General features: G+C 48.5%; 1 protein-coding gene across 4 annotated transcripts in view; it reads left to right on the forward strand.

Moving 5' to 3' along the window:
- The first annotated feature begins 5,986 nt into the window (after positions 1 to 5,986).
- The window catches only part of ARHGEF7 (Rho guanine nucleotide exchange factor 7), a 125,707-nt gene continuing 108,098 nt past the window's right edge, over positions 5,987 to 23,595 (forward strand). The window contains exons 1-2 of one of the 4 annotated variants that reach the window (XM_040584540.1): positions 5,987 to 6,268; positions 20,784 to 20,870. In XM_040584540.1, the coding sequence (XP_040440474.1) occupies positions 6,104 to 6,268; positions 20,784 to 20,870 (252 nt within the window). In that variant the 5' untranslated portion in view covers positions 5,987 to 6,103. Of the gene's footprint in view, positions 6,269 to 20,587; positions 20,703 to 20,783; positions 20,871 to 23,595 lie in introns of those variants that run through there. The other 3 variants (XM_040584539.1, XM_040584541.1, XM_040584542.1) reach the window with 3 other exon arrangements.

The following is a 23,595-nucleotide window of genomic DNA, read 5'->3' on the forward strand; positions in this document are numbered from 1 at the left end:
TTCTCTTTACCTGACCAGAGTGTGGAAATGCTATCATAAATATGCTGACGGGAGAGTTGTACATTTTGTGCTCCTGCTCAATGCATTAACCAAGAGCCTCTAGCATCTCTGTGTTCTTTTCCCGTCTCTCAGCCCATGTGCTGCCCTTCCATCCTCCCGTACTTCAGAAACATCTTGAAAACTATCTGTTTACTGCCAAGGACTTTGGAGTAAAGTGGAGGACAGGCTATTCACACTAGCAACAGGACGCTACTTCACTCTGGTAATGGCTGCATGTTTAAAAACAAGAGAGGCATAGATCTGTAGCAAACTTTTATAGGATTCAAAAATATGACTAGAAAAGGACTCTACAAAATACATCCAAGGGTTGTTATGTGTAGCATCCAACCCAATGGGCCTATATCTCAGAGAAGAGGATTTTCTTCCATTAACCTAGTTCACTAAGTGAATTTTCCATGCTGCAATGAACGGATGTCATTAGCATTCACTCTGAGTGAAAGAATGGCTTTGACTGTGGTTCTGCTTATTTGACTTCTCTCACTAAACCTTATCCGTCATGATGAATGCTTGGCCCACTTTGATTCTGGTAGGCATAACATGAAGTCTGCCGAGGAATGGAGCCTGGGCGAAGTCCAGCCCCTGCTACTGCAGTCAAGTCATATAATCACTTTAACCCACTCATTACACTCCTCTCTAAAAATGGTTGTGTTGTTTGCCCCACTATTTCTTATCAGCAGTGAAGATTATTATGGAAGAACCAAGTGTCTTTCTGATTTTCAGCATAAATTTATTCAGAACCTGTTTATATCCATTTGTTCTTGTGCTAGCATTGTCCTTAAGCTTGAACAGCTTCTTGCCTGTCTATTGGTGATATTTACCTAGTGATGTATTTATAGACAGCCCTCCTGTACCCTTTTTCAGGCTTTGTTTCACCAGGGCAAACAAGCCAAGCTCCCATAAGATCGCTGTCAGTCTTCTAATGACTCTGTTTCAGTGTGGTTTAATTTTTCTGGAACATGAGTGTCCAAGTCCCTGTGCTATACTCCAAATGAGGTTTTACTGACAACTCTGTAACACCCTTTCTTACCTTTACTCTGCCCAAAATCCTTCGTTAGATACATCCTAGAATCCACTTTGCCCTTTTTATGGATGGTTATGCCAGTCCTCCGTGATCAGAGCTCTTTGCAAAAGTATTAGAGCTTGCTGTTTAAAAAATGTCACAGATTCATTAACTTCAAGGGAGCTGTGACAACTGCCACCAGCTGGGGATCTGCATCTGATATTTCAGCTTGCAGGACACAGCTTTCTCTGTGGCTAGCCTGAAACGGTGGAACTCACTGCCAACTCCCCTCCCCCAAGACCTTCCCCAGGGGAACCACTGATTTGCTTCCACCCGGCTGGCAATGTTAAAAAAGCATTTAACTTCATCTCATGCTAACAAAATACTGGGCAAAATTTGGCAAATACTATTCATTCAGTATGCATGTGTTAAAATCTGAAAATGTCAGCTTCTTTTTTTTTTTTTTTTTTGTTTAAATGCAAAACATTTTCAATCATTTTAGCCATTTTGATTTCTAGCCATTCAATTCTTGTCGTTCATTTCTTACCCAGTCCTCATTAAGTGTGAATAAAACTTTCAAAATGGCAATAAAAATAGATTTCTTTCTGTGCAGAGAGCCTATGTGTGACTGCACTGCTGCCTATTGTCCTTCCTCATTTCTTTCCTTCTCAGGTCTATCCTTCATGTTCTATCATTTGTGATTTAGACTAAGCCCTTCATGGCAAGGACCTTCATTTTATATTTGCCCCTTCCTAAAGCAGAGACACTTATTGTTGGTTTCTGAAAGTATAAAGAATGTAGCAGATCAATGCCATTATCCTGAACTGCACTTAGAAGACAAAGGCAGCGTAGCTGTTGAATTGATGCTCTCAGGAGCACGGAAGCAGAGCTACATTTTGGGCTATTGCAGACTTGCCAGAGGACTCTGCGGATATTTCCAACTAAAGATCATAGCCAGGGTAAAAGCTACAAAAGCACCCATGACTGCAATAAAGCTTATAACACAGAGAATTGTCTTAGTTACCCCATCAAATGAAGCAGACATTAATGACAATTTCGACTGCTAAGACTAGGATAGCCAAGGATCTGGCAGCAGCCTAGGCTCTGAACTCAATCAGAGCGTGGTATCAGTAGGCTGCACTGATTTTAAATAAAGACATGGTGACAGTATTTCTGCTTTTGAATAGACCCTAAAGGCACTTGCCCAGGAAGCAGTAGAGCAAGTGGAATAGAGGCTTTAGACATTTGAAATCCATGTCCAGAGGAAATACATTTGGGAACTGAACTCTGGAGCATCTCTCTCAGCTAAATGCTTTAACCATGTCCAGCATCCCTGTTTTCCCGTAGACCGTGCACCAGGTGCCTGCAGCCCCCATGAAAGAAAGAGGTTTAGAATCACCTTTCCCTTTGCTTTTCTCTTTTGGGGATGGCTTGGATGTGTCTGCATTCAGCACACTGCATACTGTGAATCCTGTTTGAGAGGCCCAAGTCTGCCTGGCCACCCACCACGCTGCCCTGGAGCTGAGCACTGAAGCCCTGAGCATCACACTGCTGTTGCCCCTGCTCTGTGAGTCCCACATTTGTGTTCCTGCATCAGTACTTTACCTGCATCCTGTATGGCACTCATTTATTTATGCTTGATTGACAGGCTTCTCAGGACTAGAATTTTGCATCTGCCTATTAAACTACTTTGCAGCTTGGAAGACAATGAAATAATTGGTTCTCTGTTGTGTTTTTTTCCTCCGTTGTCACCTGTGCCAATACCACAAAGCTCACGGATCTGCCTTCCCAAGTTCACCAACACCATCTTTGACATATAGATTTTAACTGACACCTTCAGCTGACAGGTAGTCAATCAACAGCAAAGAGGGCTGGTGGTACTGAACTCGTGATAGCTGGTTTCAGTAACTGCAAAAGACTAGCTCCCCTGTGAGCCTTCGGATACTTTTGAAAAGCAGGTTTAACTAGACATGGAAATATATCTCCGAGTTTAATACAGAAGTGTTGCTTTGCTGGGGTGAGGTTTTCACTCAGAGGGACGTAAACCTCCCTAGGCTAAAACTACAGAGATAATTACCTATAGCATGGGAATCCCAGCACTGCGATTGATTCGGTATGACCCCTATATAGCTAATTACAGATTGTCAGGGCAATTTCTGTTCAAGCTGGACTGATATTTAATTAGTCTCCTCCCCATTGAAATCCTGACCTCAGTTTGGCACCGGGAAAGCGGAGAGTCCTGTATCCGGCCAGAGCATCTCATTGCTGTGCTGGGGCATGCAGACAAGGTATTAACAGCTGGAAATGAAAATGAGAGTCCAAAATGAAGCAGCAGCTTTCTCTACTTGCTATTTTCTTCCTCTCCTGCTCTCTCTGCTCTAAAACCTCTTGCTCAGGCTAAAAGACTAAAGCCCACACAAGTACAATTGCCTTTTGGAGCCTTTCAGTTAATTCATAGCACAGAATAGAGGAGGTATCTCTACTGGTAACTTTCTGGCCAAATTGAAAACTGGCAATTTATTCCTGCTGCTTTGTCTTTCAACCACTTGCTAATCCATGGCAGAAAGTTACCTTCTACCTCGTGCCTACCTGGTTTCCTTAGTAACTTCTCATAAGAATATGACAAAAGCTTGGAAAAGGCCAAATAAATTGTCGACTGCTTAATCTTTATCTATGGAAAATTGCACTGTTAAATCTGCTAGATCTCTGCCAAAGCTGGCTGACATATTTCGTAGGATATTTCTTTCTCTCTTGTTCAAAAAAAAGGTCCAGATCTTAAACCCCCCAAAACCCCAACAGAACATAAAAATCTGTTTGCTTGTGTAAAGAGATTTAAGACCTAGAAGCTACCTGAACCTGCATGCGTGCTCCACATCTCTTCTTTATTTACAAGAGTCAGTACCAAAATTACTTTTTCAGCTTTGAAGATACTTTAAAAGTTTTGCAGAAAAAGGTGCTTCAAATCACACCTTGATGCCTTCAGAAAGAGTTCAGATTGCTTAAACATTATCAAAATGGGTGGTTAAATAAAGATATGATTAGTTCATGATTCAGAAGCAAAAGTGGGACCAAAGTCAGGACAGAGGAGAATCAGAACAGCTTTAATTGTGAAACAAAGAAGAAGAAGGAGTGCAGATCAGCAAAAATTATGTATTTCGTTCTTTGTGTTACTTCAAAATTCCCACGATGGCACAGGTTCCACTTGCTGGATGGTGCGGATGCAGAATACCTGTCTGTCCTACAAGCTTGTGGTGTAGACGGACAGTACTGGGACATGCAGGAGGGCAGGATAAAAGAAGGGCACAGTGCAGAGGGTTTGGGTGGTTTCCAGTAAATACCTTGTAGGGGAAGGTCTGACAAGGAACGAAGCCAGAAGGGATTGGCATGCTCCTAAATCTTTCGGGCGCTTTCACTTTTCTCCTCTAAAGATTTGGAAATGGTTCCCCCACCTGAATCAAGCTTCTTTGAAAGATCTCCAGGCAGGCCATACAACATGGTTTTCTGATGGCAAAAAATTGCCATGTTTGTGTTCTTCATAGCTAGCCAGATGTCGGGTAGGAAGCTGTTGCTCAAAATATATATCTGGAAGGGGCAAAAGGAAAGACAGAGTTCCAAACAGTTAATGCTAACAAATTTTAAAAGAGGCATCACACCTCCAGCATCAACGTTTAAGAAAACTAGCTTCTATTACAGCTTAGAAGGGAGACGGGATGTTGGAGCTGGGTTATGTTGCTGCAAATCCCAAAGCACCTCTGTCTTTTAGAGGAGCGGGTGGGCTGGCCCGCGGGTCGGGGGGGACTCTGGACCAGGAGATGAAGCCACCAGACCTGCTGCTCAGGGGTGGCGGTGGTGGCGGGCGCGGGGAGCCGGGCTGGAAGGGGAACCACCGAGATGAGTTCAGGGTTGGCAACATCCCCTCCAATGCTGCCTTGAAGGCGGTTTTGCCCCCGGAGGGGGTCGGGTGGGGTGTGAGGGGAAGGGAGGCGAGTGGGGGCCGTGGCGGCGTGGCCTCTCCTGCAGGTGTGCGGCAGCAGGGAGGCTGACGGCAATGGGGGGCCCTGGGGAGCCCACGCCAGGTGTTAGGGAAGCAACGCTGACCGCACGCAGGGCCCAGCCGGAGCAAAGCCCTGAGGAATGGGTTGTGCCAGGAGCAGCAAAGGGATGCTGTCACCGCTCCCGCTCCACCTCAGGTCGGGGTCGGCTGTCACCGCTGCATCTCAGGTCGGGGTCGGCTGTCACCGCTGCATCTCAGGTCGGCTGTCACAGCCCTTCTGAGCGCCTCACCAGGGCGAGCTGCGGGGCCGGTGGCGGGGGTGGCGCCGCCCGGGCCGAGGCTCCCAGACGGGCTTCCTAGCGCCCGGGGACGGCTAGCGGCTAGCGGCTGGCGAACGCACGGGCCGCGCGGACGGGACCGGTGGGGCCGGGAACCCGCCGCCGGGGCTCCCGAGGTAGGTGGTACCAAATGAGCCGCCCTCAGCCAGGCGCTGCGCGCCCGTGGGACTCGTCCCCTGCGGGACGGCTCTGAGCGAGGAGGAAATGAGGGGCCGGGGAGTCCGGCAGCTGCCCCCCGCCCCCGGGGGAGGCCACGGCCGCCGGTCACCGACTGCTCCTTCCCTGCGGCGGCCGCCTCCCGGCCGCGGGCGCCCCGCGCCCCGCTGCGCGCCCGCGGAGGCGCCGTCCGCCCGCTAGGGGGCAGCCGCCGCCCGCCCCTCGGTGCGGGTGCGGGTGCGGGTGCGGGTGCGGGTGCGGGGCGGCGCGCGCCTCTCCGCGGGCGCGCTGCCCCCGCGCGGCGGGGCCGCCCGCCGCCGCTGCCAGTGATGTCATGGGGCGGCGGCGGCGGCGGCGGCGGCGGCGGCGGGGGGGGGGCGGGGAGGAGGCGGCACTGCAGCTGCATGTGTCTGTGGCGGCGGCGGCGGCGGGGCCGGGGCGTCGTCATCTGCATTCACATGGGGGCGGCGCCGGGCTCCGTCTGAAGCCCCCGCCCGGGGAGACACAAAACCCACGCGAGGCGCGGGGTGCCGCGACCCCCGCCCCGCCGCCGCCATGAATTCGGCGGAGCAGACCGTTACGTGGCTGATCGCCCTGGGCGTCCTGGAGTCGCCCAAAAAGACCATCTCCGACCCCGAGGGCTTCCTCCAGTCCTCCCTGAAGGACGGGGTGGTGCTCTGCCGCCTGCTCGAACGCCTGCTCCCGGGCACCATAGACAAAGTAAGTGCCCGGCTCCCGCCGCCCCCCGCCGCCCTTTGTGCAGCCGGGCCCGCCGCCCCCGGACCCGGCCTCGCCCGCCGCCGGGCCCCCCGCTCCGGCCCGCCCGCGCGGGGGGAGGGGACCCCCCGGGCCCGGGGGGTGAAGGGCGCGGGAGGGGGCAGCCCCGGGCCGGCGCCCGGGGGGTCCGGGGCTGAGCGGGGAGCGGCAGCGGGCAGCCGGGCCGAGGAGGGCTTCCCCGCCAGGGCCACGGCTTTGCAAGTGTTTTGCATAAAAAAATGCGCCGCTCTCCAAATCGAAGATCCCGGACATGCATGGGAGAAGCAGGGGGTTTTTGGGGTGTATGTGTGTGTGTGTATGTGTGTGTGGGGGGGGTTATGGACCTTTTCTGGTATGCCACCAGCCGGCTGCAAACTTGGCTACGCAACTGCTGGAATAGTCGGTGCCTCACCTCACTGGGGAGGTGATTCAGCTCATCCCCGCCAGCCTCTGAAGGACATTGTAACGTTTGATGGTTATTTTTCTTGAAGGCTGTTTTGGTGTTGTTTGGGTCTTTTACTGCTTGCTAGCCCGTGGAAAAAAAAAAAAAAAAAAGAGCTCATCTTTTTTGGGGTTGAAAAAAATGCATTGCACCCTGTTCTGCCTTGCGTTTTAAGAAAATGTGCTCTGTCAGGTAACTTTTCTGTGCTATGTATGCGTACGTAATTCCCGTCGTGGCTCAGCCGGTCGGGAGGGTTCTGGTTGTTGGTGCTGCGCCTCGAGACTCGGGACAGTGCCCTTGTCTCACCTGGTGCCTGAAAACGCAGCGCGTAGGACCCACGTCTTGGCAGAACTTTCCTTGTGAGCCAATACGAGGTGGTGGAGAAGAGATCGATGAAGGTTGTCTGCTCTGTTGGTGGGAAAACTCCCTGCTTGAAAATAACACCATATTTTTCACATTTTGCAGTTGGCAGACCACGCATTGGAGCCTGCTGGCAGTGGGCTTTTGTTACCTTTTGTGGCTTGCTTTCAAGTAGTCTGCTGACCCACAATGTTGGAAACCAGTGCCTTCAGCTCAGTATTGGGCTGTCTCCCTTCAGTTCTTCAGTTTGCCGCCGACTTGGGGTTGTTACTGTTTGATGTTGTACCGTAGTATGGAGGTCCTGGCTCAGCCTGGAGTCCTGCTCTACTGGAATGTAGTAAGTGGGTTCCTGCCCCTACTAAATTCACAAGCAAATTAGGAGGTGGTGTGGGAATACGGAAAGCCCAGGGGAGCCCACAGTACTGTTGATGGGCGATGGAAGTGATGAGAGTGGGGGCAGTGTGTTGGCATCAGTGTGAGTGTGGGTAACTCGAGGTCCTCTGCGGTGGCCGGTGGAGCTAGCTGGGACAGCTGAAGCCACTGCTGCTGCTGCCAGCTCTCCCCACCACCATTTCCCCAGAAGTGGCTGTTTGGGCAACAGAGCTGACAAGGATGTGCCTGCTCCTCAGGCGCTGCGGCTTTGCTGCTGCGGTACTTGAGGTGCAAGCTGCTGTCCAGGGCGCTGGGCTGTAAACTGTGGCTCCGGAGCAGGTAAATGTCCTGCTCCGCTGTCCAGGGTGACATGTGTGATGTGGGGATGAGGGCAGGGACCCCCTCAGCATAGGGATCCCCTGCCTGGCTACTCACCTGCTCAGGCAGGCTCTGCCCATCCCTCCTTGCTCCCCAGCTCTCTTGCCTCGTGGCATCAAGCCCAGGGAGGATCTTGGCAGCCCATCCCACTGCACCACACCAGGCATCCTCTCTGAGCACCTCTCCAAAATCTTGGGCTTTGGGTCCTGAGCTTTGGGGCAGAAAAGGTTTTTCCCCTTCTGCAGATGTCAAGGCTAGTAAAATGGGGTCCAGAACTGGGAAACTGACTCTACTGAACAATGAAGTAAATAAAAAAGCATGACAGAAAGAACTGTTAGAACTGCGTTTACCAACTTCACGTGCTGTTCTGTGTGTGGTATAACTAGGGACAGCTCAGTTAGCGTGAATGAGAGGCGCTCATTTCTTTTTATGTCAGAGGAGCGAAAATCTCTGATGTTGGGGCAGGGCACCCCTTCGCAGCACCTGCACCCAGAGGAAGGTTTGCAGAGGGGCACAGCTCCCCACAGCCTACCCTGCCACCAGCCTGGCGTGCCAGGAGCTGTCAGCGGGGCTTATCATGGACCTCGTGGTGCAGAGGTGTGGGGTTTGCAGGGGGTGGTGTGCAGGCTGGGCCGGCAGCCAAGGCGGGAGGAACGCTGGTGCTTCGCAGCCTCCCACCGCCCCGAGCCTGCCCCGTGTTGAGCAGGGTGCTGGGATGGGCGGCTGCTGGAGGACCCTGCTGACCTAGTGTGTCTCCGCTGGCTTTGGCTTAGCTAAAGTCTGGGGAGAAGTTTGTTGGTTTTTTGTTTTGTGTGGGTTTTTTTGCGTTTTTTTTAGAGGCTCTTTAGATGCATCTGAGAGACTTACGAATTAATTTTCCTATCCAACTTATGAATATTCTTTTTCTATAGACTTGGGAGTATATACCACATACTTCTTTCATGCTCTCAGCTACCATTATAGTCTAAGCTATTTCCATGATACTTTATTTTTTTTCTAATAAAAACTTAAAGAATTTACATCCATCCCTCTATTGTTATTTTTCAAACTCTTTTGCAACTACTGTTCTGTTATGTAATTTTTTTTAATATTGAGTGCATTTTAAATACGAGCCCTTTTGTTCCTTACTTATTCTGAAAGTCTGCACTTCAACTGGACATTTTTGAAATCTAGAAGTTAAAAAGTTTGTTGCACAGATGTAGATTAATTCAGTTCTTAAAATCATTTGAGTTCATAACTTTCTATAAATATCTGACAGCAGCAGACACTTTGAAGACTCACAGAGCTCATTTTTCTGTAAATACAAAGTAGTAACTAAAACCAAAGAGAACATTAAAAAAATTACAAATTATAAATAAGAGGGATTGTTTATCAGTTTGGGTTTTTTTCAGATGTTTTCTAGAAAATGCTATAAATACATTTATTTGTTTCAAAAACTGTGTAGAAAGAGGATTCAATATCCGCAGGAATGCAATAATGTGTATTTTGGCATTTTGTGCTTTTTAAAGCCTCTGGGCAGCCCGAGACTGATTAGTAGAAGGTTTTTAATAAATAAAGGTTGTGTGACCATAAAAGGAATCAAGCACTTAAAGGTCAAAGAACAGATTTTTCTAAAGACAGTACAGCAAATCAGAGGGTTTTAAGGCTGGTTAGCCTGTTTTTCCTTTAGATCGTTGTGTATTTGTATACCATCCTTGCACAGAATAACATACAGAGCTTCTTGTCAAGGAAGTTTTGGCTGCATTGGTTTACATTACAGTCATCTTCTATCTTAAATGACAGCAAAGGACAAATACTAAATTCACCAGATTCCAAGAACTCTGAATGAAAATACTTTGGGAAGTAGTGTTATTACAGACTGTTTCTCTCATTTTTGGAGTCCCATTTAATGTCATTTGGCATTTTGAGAGAGACCACGACAGGGTAAAACAAAATAGTTGGGTTAGGCAGTGCGATGGTACGGCTCAATAACCTTACCCTGAACATAGGAAAGGGACAAAAGGGAAAGCAGCTAATTAAAAAAACCAAACCAGAAAACCCCAACAAAAACCCTAACAGCTTCCTTCGCCCTGATCAAACCCAGCCATGTCTTAGTTTTTTGAAGCACAAAGATCTGTGCTGAAACACACAGGTGGGTTGATCTGCTCTAAAAGATGGGGAGTTGCTGAATTCGAGCAGTTTGAATGAGAAGCCATGGTTTCAGGTTACAGGATTTCAGCCCCGCGCTGGAAAATTGAGTTACTTTGATGGCAGGGGAGAGGATCCCCGTGGAAGCATTGCAGTGCAGTTGTCTGCCGCTTAGATGCTTTTCCTCGCAGAGATCATTTTCCAAACAGATTCCTCCATCGCAGACCAGTTTGACCCACTTTCGACGTTGTAAACAGAGATCAGAATTGGAGCGGGAATTTTCCTTGTCATATGAGGCTTCGCGCTCCATTAAGTTTTGTTTGTACTTTCATTTTTGGTCAGCTGTTCGACAGAAAGCATCATTTTGAAGACAGCTTTGTTCCGTTCAGGGAAAATAGGGAAGACGCATCAGGGGATGTGATGCAGCAGCCATTTGCCCCCCCCCCCGTGGTTCCCCCCCTCCCGTTAGGGGCTTTTGGAGGGGGTGGGAGCAGCTGGTTCAGTGCTTTGAAGCCAGGGGATGGGGAAGCGTGCTGGGTGCACGGCTGGGTCTCGCGTGCCCTGGCTCCCCTCCATCAAACAGACCGTCCCCAGCCGTCGCACCGAGCGCAGGACTGAACAACCCAGAAGCTGCTGGGCTGTGCGTGGGAGGCTGATCTGAACCGCGGCCGCTTCCTCTCACCGCTCCCGCATCGCTGAGGCGTGAGGGGAGCAGCGCGGGGCTGGCCCCGGGAAAACGTACGGCGTGCCCTCGCTGGCTGAGGCTGGTGTGCGGCTGGGAGAAAACTTTGTTCGCCTTGTGGAGGCTTAGCACCAGCATCAACATCAATTTGATTGTTAGTCGGGGTAGTATCAGGACTGACGGCAGCACGGATTAGGGTCTTTTTGTAAATACCTCGTGTATTAGTATGGTTCTTTTTTTAATGATGGAGGTCTTTGGCTAAATGAGGCATTCTGAATTGCAATTTTAGGAAGAGATTAACTCTACGCAACTTGCAAGGCAAATGCGTTGCTGTGTATGACCAAAAGCACTGAAAGAGAATCAGAGTCCCCAAAAGGAGGGTTTGGGCTGCCACGTGCGGCAGCCATTTCACCAGCCTTGTCCTCGCAGTGGGTGTGTGTACCTACAGCTCTGGAAAAAATGGGAGATTTTATGTTCATTGGTCTCTGATTTCACATGAATATGTCAGGGCTCAGTACTTCTGACCTGTTGTGACAAGGTGTGACCTGACTGTAGTATTTCAAGTGTTGCAAAGGGAGAAGAAAGGGAAGATGTTTGGGAGCCAGAGTTAATAACAAGTGTTGACTTTTATGCCCCAGTACCTTTTCAAAGGGTGCAACGCCGGCTGTGAGCTGGTTGTGGAGCCCAGGCAGAGCTCAGGAACCATGGTGAGCACCGCACCAGCGATGCAGAGGTTACTCCTAAAGTAAGCGGTTGCCAGGTGCTCGTTGCCTCCAAGCAATCTGAATTTAGGAAATTCTTCTGGCAGGATGGGTCTGCCTGGCTGAACAAAAGGACTGTCCTGCCTTGCTCACTGGAATGATGTTGCATGGTCCTGGTGTTACAGCAGCAGCAGGTCATCATAGGACTAGACCTGGGAGGCAGGAAGCAAAATCTGCATTTTAACGTGCATATGCTCTCTCCCCCTGGCAGGAGTCCTTACATAGAGCCTCCCGGGAGATTATTGTGCTTCTGGCAAGAATAATCCGTACTGGACAGCTGTGCCTGCCATGGCTGCATGCTTGGGGAGTGCTGGCGTACGTGCACATGCTGTTGCTCCAGGGTGGAAGCACTGCAGGGGCGAGCCAAGCACCAGGGGAAAGTTATCCCAAGCAAAGTCCTTACAGTGCCTTTTTCCTGAATACACACTGTTCTTGTAAGTGTTACAGTGAGCTTCTTACAGTGTCGTTTGGTCCTGTTATGGAGTTGTCATTGGCTGTGTTGTCATTTACCACGTTACTTCTATTGCCTTGTGAGAGCGGTGGGGCAAGGATGCAGTGAAAGAGAGCGCCCATGTATTTCTCACCTATGCACTGGCTCTGTAATTCTGGTGACTGGCATGTTATCCAGAGAAACACAGTCTGTGTGTACATGCTGAGGAAGCAGAGGACTTGCATCTGTGTTTGCTGTCTTTTTCCTTGAAAATCGGACCCTGTTAATGCATAAGGGTCTAGACTGAATTAAATGAGGGCATGCCAGGTCCTGAGGAGAGGGGGCAATTAAAGAAGCTGTTGGTGATTAAATCGTTTTTGTGAGAAAATACAGAAAGATAATGTAGTTTTGCAGGTCTTATTCTCATTAATATCCTTTCAACAGTTTCTAGATACGTTTGTGCAGAACAGGGACAACAGAATAGACAATTTCTTAGCCCTCAGGTGCTCTACTGCTACCCAGACCATTGTCTGAACGTTGTGTCTGTGTGGGGAAAAGAAAGAGCTGTGGGGATGCCACCAGCACCCTTCCTCTGGTTACTGCTGCATGCTAGTGGCTGAGGGCACCACATCATTTGGCTGAAAACGTTTAAGATTGTAATTCAAGCTTTAAAAAAACCTGGAAGTCTGGCTTTAAAATTGAAGTTTACAAATGGTATATGCATGTAAGTGTATTTATTCATATATATATACCCATATACTCGAATAAAATCTGGCTTTGAACCACTGAAGGGAATTCAATATACATCTTTGTTAAATAATTGTAATTAGTCATTACCTGGTGGCTGTGATTTGCAGAGCTAGAACCTTAACACATTTCAAGCATGACAGGGCTTACAAAAATACTGTGGGCTGGCAGCATGGAAGCAGCATCAGTCTTGCACCTTGGGTGGCTGAGCTTTACTCCCTGATCCTCAGCCAATGTGACATTCCTGTGCTCTCCTTGACTTCGCTGCATGAGCAAAGCCACCTTCTCTCCGTATGTCTCGGTACAACAAGGTTGCTGCCATCACCCACCACCAGCACCATGGAGTTGAGGAGGGGTGGCTGGCCTCGTCTGCAAGAAGTTGCCATCATGCAGCTCCTCACCGTGGACCTTTAGCACCCAGTGGGCAAAGTCACCCCCTTAGCCTGCAAAACACTGCTCAGGTCTAAAAGCATTTCATTCGGGTCTCCATTTTCCTGCTCTGCAGTGAGTGCTGTTGGATGATGTTGGCAACTTGCCCAGGAGAGGGTCTCCACTGTAGGGCTTTGGTAGTCCTGTGGAATATTTTCACACAGAGAGGGGGGGGAAAAAGCAGTAAAAATCATACACTCCCCCTGGCCGGTGCAGCTTTGCTGACAGAGAAATGCTTTTGTTGGCTTCTTTAATGTCATTGGGAGAAGTGGTACTGTTAGACTGGCAGAGGAATTCCCTCTCTGGCATATGTTATATCCACACTGCGGAGCGATGCCAGCATATCTAGCAGCAGAACTCTCCCAGCGTAAACAAACCCTGAGTGATTGGACTCCTGAAGCCCAAGCTTGTGCTGCATCAAATCAGTGGCGCTGCACGGGAAACGCTGCAGGGTTTGCATGAGAAAAGGTGCAGAATCCCTACCCACCAGCCTCCCTTCACAGGGGAACCCCTTGAGGTAGGTTCTTGCTGAGCCTTGCCCGAATACCACCCATGCCTGGAGCAGCACTTCGTTGGGATTTTCCCTCTCACTGACTTCAGGGAAATACACGTTCTCCCGAGGGAACCTAATGCTGGCACCCCTGGAGCTCTGCGGCACGAGGCTGATGATACTGCATGGGGTTGGTGACAGTTGCACGCTAGCTGGTCTCCTCTTTTCCTTCAAAACAGCAAGAAAATAAGCAAACCCACAGGAACTGGGAATATTAGTTCTCAGCATTTAGGAAGCAGTGGAAAGAAAATTACTCCTGCAGCTGCCACTAGACCCTGTCATGTGGACATATAAAAATCTTCAGAGACACTCCTGTGCATGTGTTCTGGTAGGACTCATGCATAGTTCACAGGGTGGGCCTGCAAGTCGGTCATAATTGCAGTTGCAAAAGGCAGCTGTCGCTTGTGTTTGCTAAGTTTTATGTGCTTGGCATTCTCAGTTTCTTAATGCTGTGTTAATGTAGGTTTTTGTGTGAAATACAAAAATATAACGGAAACTTGAGAAAACAGAAACACCATCTGGAATGTCCGGGTGCTCTTAACTTACTGTGTTTGTCTCTTAGGGTCTGGTCATATTCCCACCTCCTGGGAGTCAGTTTACAGACTTCGATGGGTATTTGATCAGAGTCCAAGGGAGGTGACAGAAGCACAGTACTTCCACTGCAAAGAACATACTGTTTACTTGAGCATTGTTTAATACAGGTGCAAATCCAAAAGGATGACCTCAAACAGCTGTATCAGTTTTACTGTATCAGTTTTGCAGAGCAAATTAAAGAAAAAAAGTGGCTCTAGTTGTTGTGTAAGACTCAAAGAATCAGTTTACCAAGGCTGCCACAGACCTGGCTGGCATTTTAACCAAACTGTAAATTTCCTTTGCAAACGTAGCTGACCTTAGGTTTTGACGACTATTTCCAGTAAGGGACTGAAGCTGCTAAAGCAGAACATCAGTGTGTTTGAATGTAGGTCACTGTTAATGAAGGCTGGTCAAGCATTTCTGAACATGTGCAAGGGCAGAACTTGAAGAGCTGGAGGACAGTCAACCAGAGTGCTCCTGGTTCCAGGTGTCATAGCAGGGGAAGTTGAGGGCACATGAAGCTGTGGCTGATGAGTTGGTACGGCCCATAGGGTGGTGGGATAAGGTTTTGTGGCAGTAGAATAGAGTTAAATGTGGGATTGGAGTCGCTGGTTTGGAAGGTGTGGTCTCAGGTGGGATAGATGGAAGGATGGAGTACAGGGACTGGTGTGGTGACGTAGGATGTGCAGCAGAGGAATGTCAGATGTGGGGTTAACCGTGCTGATGGCTATGGAGCGAGGCAGTGGGACCTAAGAGCTGCTGCTGTCACTATTAGTGGTGTCCAAGGGCAAGAGGTTTGGGAACCTCCATGCTAAATTACATCATAAAAAGTGGGCACCTCTCACTCCTCAGAGAGGATGCACTGTTGAGTTCTTCCAAAGGGCACTTAAAGGACTCTTGTAAGTCCAGGAGATGACTGGAGTTTGCAATGCTAAGCAGATGAAGGCTCACTGTGTTAAAATCCCAGATGGGGTCAAGAACATAGGTGCACTCTTGCTTTTGCCTTCTGCTGTGTCTTGGCTCTTCGTTAACTTCAAGACCAGGTGTTCTTCTCAGCATGTAAGAATTTTAGGGCGTATTTTAAGGCACCCGCCTTCTGCTTTGTGCTGTGTGCAGAGCCTAAGTGAATTCTTGCATGAACCCTGGAAATTTGAAATTTGGGCACCTTAGTGCATGGCTTTGTAGGAACTTCAGCCTTTTACTGGATCTAGTTCTTAGTAGATATGCTGACTGCCTGATGCTGTGCTTTCAGAGCATGGGTTTCCTCATTGCTGAAAAGTTTGTGGGCAGCAGGTTTTATAGGTTGGGAAGAGCCAGTACTAAGGAGCTACAGTGCCACAGAAACAGTATCATGGTAAGATCTGGTGTTCCATCAAGACACCTAATTTTAAAATAGAACTGCGTCTTGCTGAGAATCCTGATCTGTGTTTTCAGTTTAATTATAGCATCCTGCTAATGTCACCTAATGCCACCAGCAAGATGTGTGATCTCTGAAGTGGTTGGGCTCAAATGCAGAGTGCTTGTCACTTACAGACATGGAAGGTCCGACCCTTTCAAGTGCAGCTCTGACTCCTGCTGTCTTGGGAGAAGCGTGGGGCTCTGTCCGTCTGCAGTCCTCTGAGCCCAGCTGTGTTCACTGGCTGCAGAGGGAGCACCGCATCTGCCATCAGTCCCTATCAGTTGGTGCTTCCTCGAGAAGCAGTGTCTGCCTGTGTAGCTATGGAGGACATCACTGTGATGCCACTCTTTCTTTTCCATCCTTGCCGGGTGGTGCAATTTGTGAGGGTGGGTGCGATGGAGGACGGAGCAGGAAACTTGAACATCCCAGGAAACCTGAACATCCCAAGGGATGAGCTCTGCTGGGCACTGGTGTAGGAGCAGGCAGGAGGTAGCACTGCTGGGAGAGGTAGGGAGGGAAGGAACCTGCAGGAGCTGCTGGACAAGTGAATCACCTGTAGGTTCACAGCCCAGGTTAGTGTGAGAATGGCCTGGCTTCCTTCCTCATGATTTTTTTTAATCTCATCTTTATTCCTGAACACAAACCGTGGTGACAAACCTCAGCCTGCAGTGCTTGTATAGAAGGTGTTTGCCTCCGTGCCACCGTGCTCCATCAGAAGATCAGTTACCCTTGATGTTGTGCCTTAGCCAGTCAAAGGCGCTGGAAGCAAAACACAGCTGCTGCTGTGGGACCAAATGTGGTCAATGTGACCCTTTCATTAGCTTTGCTACATTGTTCATTTATAGTGTTTTTACTCATTGGATTGCAGTAATGCTCTGTGTGTGCAAGGTGGTCTGAAACCTGGAAAGAAAACTGTTTCCTACTGTCGGGTGGATCTGGTGTAGAGGACTCCAGGCCAGATAAACTGGATGTGGAAAAAATGGTCTGGCATGTTGTGGTGGAGGACAAGTACTCTTGTCCAGCCTGTCCCTACGCCACCTCCCTTTGCGACTGCATTCTTCTGCAATGCTCTCTAGAGTGCAGGGTTGCCTCTTTATGGGATTTAGCCCTAGTATCCCTACTGCAGGGACGAGTCTTTGAACTTTAGACTCAGGCAGCTGTACTCTGGAAAAGGGCATGTTTAAGTGTCTGCTTACTAGTTTGCAGCTACCTGTTATGTTCTCCGTTAGTTTCTGCTTCCTAGTAACTGAGATAGTCTTCTTGCATAGTAAACCATCTTGTACATATTACATCTTGCTAGATAAATGACTGATTTTTTAAACTTATATGTAGTAAGTTCATACAGAATCTCTTCCACTTGTCTTGGTAGATTCCAGTTTATATTTAAAGACCTCATACACCTCTCTGACTCATTTTGTCAACTTGTTCAGCAGATAAATGCAAGTAAACAGCTCATTTTCCATACGTATAGCTGAAAATATCTCCTACTTATTATTAATTGCTAATGTTTACTCATTGCACTCAAAGGACTGTATTTTTTTTTTCTTTTAAACTCATTATTTACATGTTCCTTGCTTATTTTCTTCATATACTTTCCCTGTTCAAATGAACTAATGGTAGTCTTTTTTGTTTTTCCTAAGGCCACCCTGTCATACTGTTCTTGATACTGCCTGTCTGCGTTGCCCTTTTTAATGCATTTGTTGTTGTTGATTAAAATCATAGATTTAAACTGATCAAAAGGGACATAGCATTTAGCTAGGTACCATCTATTTGTACTCCCATCTTTTCTGGATAGTGGAAAATGTACTCCACTCCTTGATAGCTCCAGTGCATCATGTAAGTGTCCTCATTGAACTAGCCGTGATTCCCAGAACTACTCCCTGAGAGATTAAATCTTAATCAGAACCTGTCCCTTTACCACGAAGAAGTGGTTTAAACTGTTGCATTCCACTTGTCTCTCTGGATTCCACCGTGGAGTCCCAGTCCCTAATTAAGAATCTGTCGGGTCCCTCTGGAGTCCTTGTCTTTTCTAATTACTATTAACCTTTTTTTATTTGTATTACTAGAGCACATAGAGGTTCCAGTTGGACACTGAAGCCTCTTTGTACTAGGCATCGTATAGACATACAAGAAGACAGCTCCTACTAATGAACTAGTGGGTGTTGGTCTGTGAGAGCAAGAGGATAAAGCAAATACTGGAGAGGAAAGTATGTAACCTCTTTATTTCATTGGCTTTATGTACATGTAGCCTACTTTTTATTAAGCAAAGTAAATTTGGAGTGTTACCCTACTGTAATTTTATTTTGCTTATCCTTTCTCTCTGAAAGAGAGAAGGAAAAATTTGCCATCTTTCAGGCAGACGAGGACTTACCTGCCTGTGGTCTGCTTGCGTTATGTTCTGTTACATTTTGAATGGTCTGTGAGGCCATAAATGTGATCTATGAGAGAGAGGTCAGTCTCCTGAGCTTCCTATAACTGTATGTAAAGGATGTCATATAAGTATGATTTTAGCATGGGCTTGGCCTGCGTAATTGCACTTTGAGATTCTCTCAGGGGGGCTGAGTTTGTTACTCGGGTCCCCCACTGTGTTTCTCAGCCATCTGTAGGAGAAGGTTGCCAGGATCACATTAAGATTTTCTAGGTAAATAACTTCATGGGTTTGCTTCTTTTTATGGGATCGTTAATACTTTAAATTTCTAGCAGGATACAAATGCTAATATATTTTTAAATTCTTTACCCATATGCTTCTGTCTCCTGTTAGATAAAAATGCCACTGTAGCCACAGAGCTGAGAAAACATAGCCTGTTTCTTGCATTGCCCCTGAAGCCTTTTCCCTCGTTTTATGAGAGAAAAAAATTCTAAAGATTTACTGTAACTTATTCTTTGAGGGAAGATGATTTTTAACTGGAATCATGCATTAGAGTGCTGGTCAGGCTGATCAGTGCTGGTCATGGATGTATATTTGGCACGCATTTTAAACTTCCAGACCTGACAGAGGACATTTTGCAGGGTTTGGGTTTTCTTTGCTTGTTGTTTCTTTAATCTTTAATTGGAAGTTTTTGCCCTCCTCTAATGAGATGTCCCTCTTACACCATCCCCCACCCCCATTTTTTTTTTTTTGGCCTATGTCCAGGTGTGGTGCAGTCTTTTATGAATTATGTGCAGTCACTTATGAGGTAGTAATACATATATCTGGGTTTCTTAACAATAAGTGGGTTCTGTGCTTAAGGTATTGGGGACTTTGGCCATGAAGAATGTTTATGTGGATTATGTTACAAGACAAGACATTTGTTTCTTTATAGAGAAATCTAGATTTACTGTGATTTCTTGTTAGAAATTATTCTGGTTTTGAATGTAGAAGTAATTTTAACGTGGCTCAGAATGAAGAGGCCTTGATGAATGATGCTGGCATGGTTGACAAAGCTTCAGATTTCTTACTAGAAATAAGAAGTAAATTAATAGAGTAACTAAAATGTATAACAAGCAAGAGGGATGAAGCTCATGTTTCCAGGAGGGTTCTCTCACCAACTGAGTATCCTTTCCAAACTTACTGAATTTCTCTTTTGGGCTGTTGTACTCACACAGGACTTCTTTGCCATTCCCTTTATATTTTAGTGTAGTAAAAGGGTTATTCTTAACCCACAATGGTTTATCATAGTACTGAACAATTTGAGGAGTTTGGGGTGTGTGTGTGTTTGGGCTTGTCTGAAGAAAGGAAAATTCCTCAACTCATATTGCTACCAAATTCCTTGCATTACAAAATAGTGGCTTTCATTTAAAACTCAACTGAATTTTGTGTTTAGAAAATGAGAGTGACTTGTGTTTTAAATTTCTTTGTACCAGGTTCACCCTGTCATGCTGTTGCATTTGTTAATTTTTGCGGTATCATGGGGTCAGAGGTACCTTTGATACTGTATAGAGGTGTGGGAAGGCACTACCGTGGTTTCAGCTTGAAACGATGTTTGGAGTCAACCTGATGTGAAGTTCCCAGTGCTGTGCAGGTAGATCATGCTTGTGAGTTTATCTAGCCTTGACATATGTGTGCGTTTAAAAAACTTTCTTCCGAGTGTAACGCATAATCGAAGGATGTGATGCCGTGTGTTGCCACCGTAGCTTCCAGCGACTTGCAGTACATTTTTGTGCTAGGCTTTCCCTTCCTAGCGGGAGGTGTCCAGGGCTGCAGGTCTGCTCTACCTCTCAGTTTGGGCAATGCTTTGTTTGCTAAACTACTTCATAGAAATCAATGAATTTATTCTGAAAGGACGCTTACGTGCACACAGGATTTGAGTTAAGCTGTGCTAAGTTAAGCTACAGCCCTGGAGCCCATGGGGCTGGGTGTTTTTCCGTGGAAGGTCTACAGTTTCAGGGTAGAGGTTGAAGGCAGTGTGAATGCCGCTGCATTGCCAAAAGCTGTTTTCTCTTTAAGTTGGGTCATGGTTCTCCTCTTTTTGAAGTTGATTTTCCTCTAGGGTAAGAAGAGACTGAAGCTGTTTAATAAACTACAGGTAAACAAATCTCGTTAACATCGGACACTCCAATCGGTAGATGATTAACTCTGGGGACTGATGTTTTTCCACCGAGGTCTTTTGGGGCATTTCTGATGTACACCCTTGTTAGAAACCCCATACTTACGGGTGAACCGAAGTCAAAACAGGGGGGGGGGCACCGGCAGCCCCACAAACGACAGGGCCCACCGGCGACGCGGGCCTTTCGCCCGTGCACCCTCAGTGCGTGCAGCGGCCCGGGTGGGCCCCGTGCCGAGGGAGGGGGGCCCGCACAGCCCCCCGGCCGCCGCGCCCGGCCGCCCGGACCCTCAATGGCAATGGGGCGCGGCTGCGATTATTTAAAAATTATTTAAAAACACCAAGCGGCGAGGCCTGGGGGCACATCCACGGGGGCTCCCCGCCCTCCCCCCGCCGGCCGCGCCTGCCTCTGCAGCCGGGGCGGGGCCGGGGCGGGCCGGGCCACGCCTCCCTCCTCCCCCGCCCGGGGCCCGCCCGGGGCCGCGCCTGGCCGGGGCACCCCTGCCCGCGCTCCTGCCCGCCGCCCCCTGCCCTCGCACGCCATTTCCTGTGCTCCGTGTTTACTTCCCGGTTCAACCCCTTCACTGGGAGCGATTGGTGCCGCCGCCTGCGGAGGGAGCGGGAGGTGAGGGGAGCGGCGGGGCGGGGGAGCGCCGTGCCGGTCTGCGCCGGTCCCCGCGCTCAGCCTCCGCCTCTTCTCTTGCAGGTGTACCCGGAGCCGCGGACGGAGGGCGAGTGCCTGAGCAACATCCGCGAGTTCCTGCGGGGCTGCGGTGCCTCCCTCCGCCTGGAGGTGAGTCGGGGCGGGGGCAGGCGGCGCCGGGAGGGGGGTGCCCGGCCCGGTCCCCGGGGGCGCCTGCGGGGGGTTCTCTGCCTCCCTCTGCCCGCCGGGCGCCGCGGGAGGCGGCGCTGCCCTCCCTTTGTGCCCGGGGACGTGGGGGCGGCCGGTGGCGGGCGCCTGACAAGATGGTGGCGGCCGCCCCTCCCCTGGCTGCGGGCCCGGGGGGCGGCGGGGGGCGCCGCCGCTGCCCGCCTGGGGCTGCCTCCGCGGCCTCTCCGCTGCCCACCGATGGGTTTCGGGGGCGGCTGCGCCCCGGCCGGGCCTCCGTCGCCGGGCGATGGCTCGGCTCGGCTGGGCTGGCTCGGCTTGGCTTGCTGGCGGCGTGAGTGTAAAACGTGCTGCACGGCGTGGAAGGGGCACCCAGGGCCTCGCCTCTCCTCGCCGAGCGCTGGGGGAGGGCGCGCCCCGTCCCCGTCCCCCCCGGTCGGTGTGCAGCGGGGCTCCCTGTGCCGGGGGCGGGGGGGGCGCGTTCGCCTGGCTCCGCTGCGGGTAAAACCTTTGGGTTTCTGTGCCGGTGGATTCTTGATAATAAACGTTTAAATTATATAGGATTTATTCGTGCAGCCGCTTCTGAAGCGCTGGAGCTCGCTTACACAAATTAACTTGGTAACAGCCAAATGAAATACTAATTAAAGAAAATGGCAGGTGCTGTTTCTTCTATTTAAATTTATGTTACATAAAAGCCCAGCAAACTACCATCTTTTCCACACATGCGTTCACAGCGTTGCAGATTAGGAAGCCATATATTACCGGTATATTTAGCTATAACAAGTACATACTGCTGTCGAGTTTACTTGATGTTTGTGTGTGGGAAGGAACTGATGCGCTTAAGAACAGGTTCCAGTTTCTCTGCATTGGAAAGTGAGAGGTACTGTAATTTCGGTTCTCGGAGGCGTATTTTGGGTGGAAAAAATTGTTTCTAGTGTTTCTGAACTTAAATTAGTCAAGTGTTGCTTTAGTTCTCAGGTTCTTACAGTACCTTTGGTCTTGCCTGTGATTTTTGCCTGGCAGTAACAGAATATTATTAAAAAGACTGATGGCTTTCCTGAGGCCTCTAAACATTAATGAAATTAATGATACTTACAGGACTTGCATTTAATCTTCGGTTTTGTCATGGGGAAAGATGGAAATTAAGACAGCTTTCAGTGTTGCTCCTTGTGAAATAAGATCTCACATTTTTACCTGCCTTTCTCCCTGTGCCCGCCCTGCCCCCCCCCCCCAATAGAGAATCTTTTAGGGTTTGTTGGGAGAACAAGCAAATTAAGTTACAAAATACTTAGAAACCAAGTTCTGGGGTGAACTGTGTGTTATGTCAAGCATTCTTTTTTGCCTTAAAGCCACTGTCACTCCATTTGTCTTTTCTAAGGCTATGTTAAGTTTTTGATGCTTTGAACGTCCATGTGTGAGAGCTGATCTAAAATCCGGGTAGTGGACATGCATAAGCTAGAGAGAGATGGGGAGGGAGGCACTTCAAATAAGTCATCGAGTACTGCAAATCTTAAACCAAAGGGGGGAGGCGGAATACCATTAATAACCCCCTCTTCCAGCCCCCCCCCCCGACTACTTACATCAGGTCTGTCACTAAGGTTGAAGTTTTTGGAGTTGTGACAGGCTGGGAGTAGTTGCAGCATTGCAGTTTTATGTCTCTTTTGTAGTGGCAGAAAACTTTTGTCAGTTCTTTTCCTTGGAGTGACAAGAAAATGAAGAAAAATGATTAAAAGAAAAGACAATTCAGGTCTTATTTGCAGAGCCTGAATATTTTTGGGCATAGTCAAATTGTTAATCTGGCCTCAGGGGCTTCTCAGCAAGATTGCCGGAAACTCCTTTCTTACGTGGAGGTAACTGGCTGTAGTAGCTTCCAGCTCAGCATGTTGGGACAGGAATTACTCCTGAGGTACCAGAAGAGTTCAGAGGCTGCTGGTAGGAAGGAGCATAAATGCTTGAGCTTATGGAGCCTCTCGTGTGTGTATTTATGGCTTGTACCCTGGCCATTCCCTGTTGTTTTCTCATTAATTTTTCCAACCCCCTAGCTGTGGTCAAAGATGAGAGTCATGGCAACCCGGATTCAACCAGTGAGTAGCTGGCAGGGGCCTATCGGTCATCTGCTGATCCTGGGCTCTTTCTCCCATCTCCTTTAACAAGGTGTGAGTCAGTCCTCCTGAATCTTTGCCTTCCTCACTGTGGGAACTGGGGAGATGCCATAGCTCCTCTGTGCAGTGTTTATGTAATGTTTCCTTAGTTATGATCAGGTTTAGCAATTGCATTGAGCAAAGAATGTGAAAAGCGTCTCTGGAATCGGTGAAGGGGAGATTTTCAGAGAGGGCAGATTATTAGGTAATAAAGGGTTAATGGTGAGTATAAATATTTGTCAAAGTGGTGGATGTGTATGTGATACCTTAAAAAGTAGAAACTTTTGGATAATACAGGTATTTTAGGAAGCTCTGGAGTGGTGTAGGGAGGTGTGACGTTGTGTGCACAACTGTGGTGTTTTTCCTAAGAAGTGTTCCACAATGTGGAGTTTAGCGTGGCTCTACAAGGGGTGCATTTGAACCTGACGTTGAATCTGAGTTTTATGTAACTGGGTTAGGTGATTTCTCTGTATATAATTTTAAGAGTGTGGTAAAAACATGGTGCTAGTTTGGTTAGCCTAGGTTCAGCATTGCACAAGCATTTTTTT

The sequence above is a fragment of the Falco naumanni genome, chromosome 2 (genome assembly GCF_017639655.2).
Source record: "Falco naumanni isolate bFalNau1 chromosome 2, bFalNau1.pat, whole genome shotgun sequence".
In the NCBI taxonomy this organism is placed as follows: domain Eukaryota; kingdom Metazoa; phylum Chordata; class Aves; order Falconiformes; family Falconidae; genus Falco; species Falco naumanni.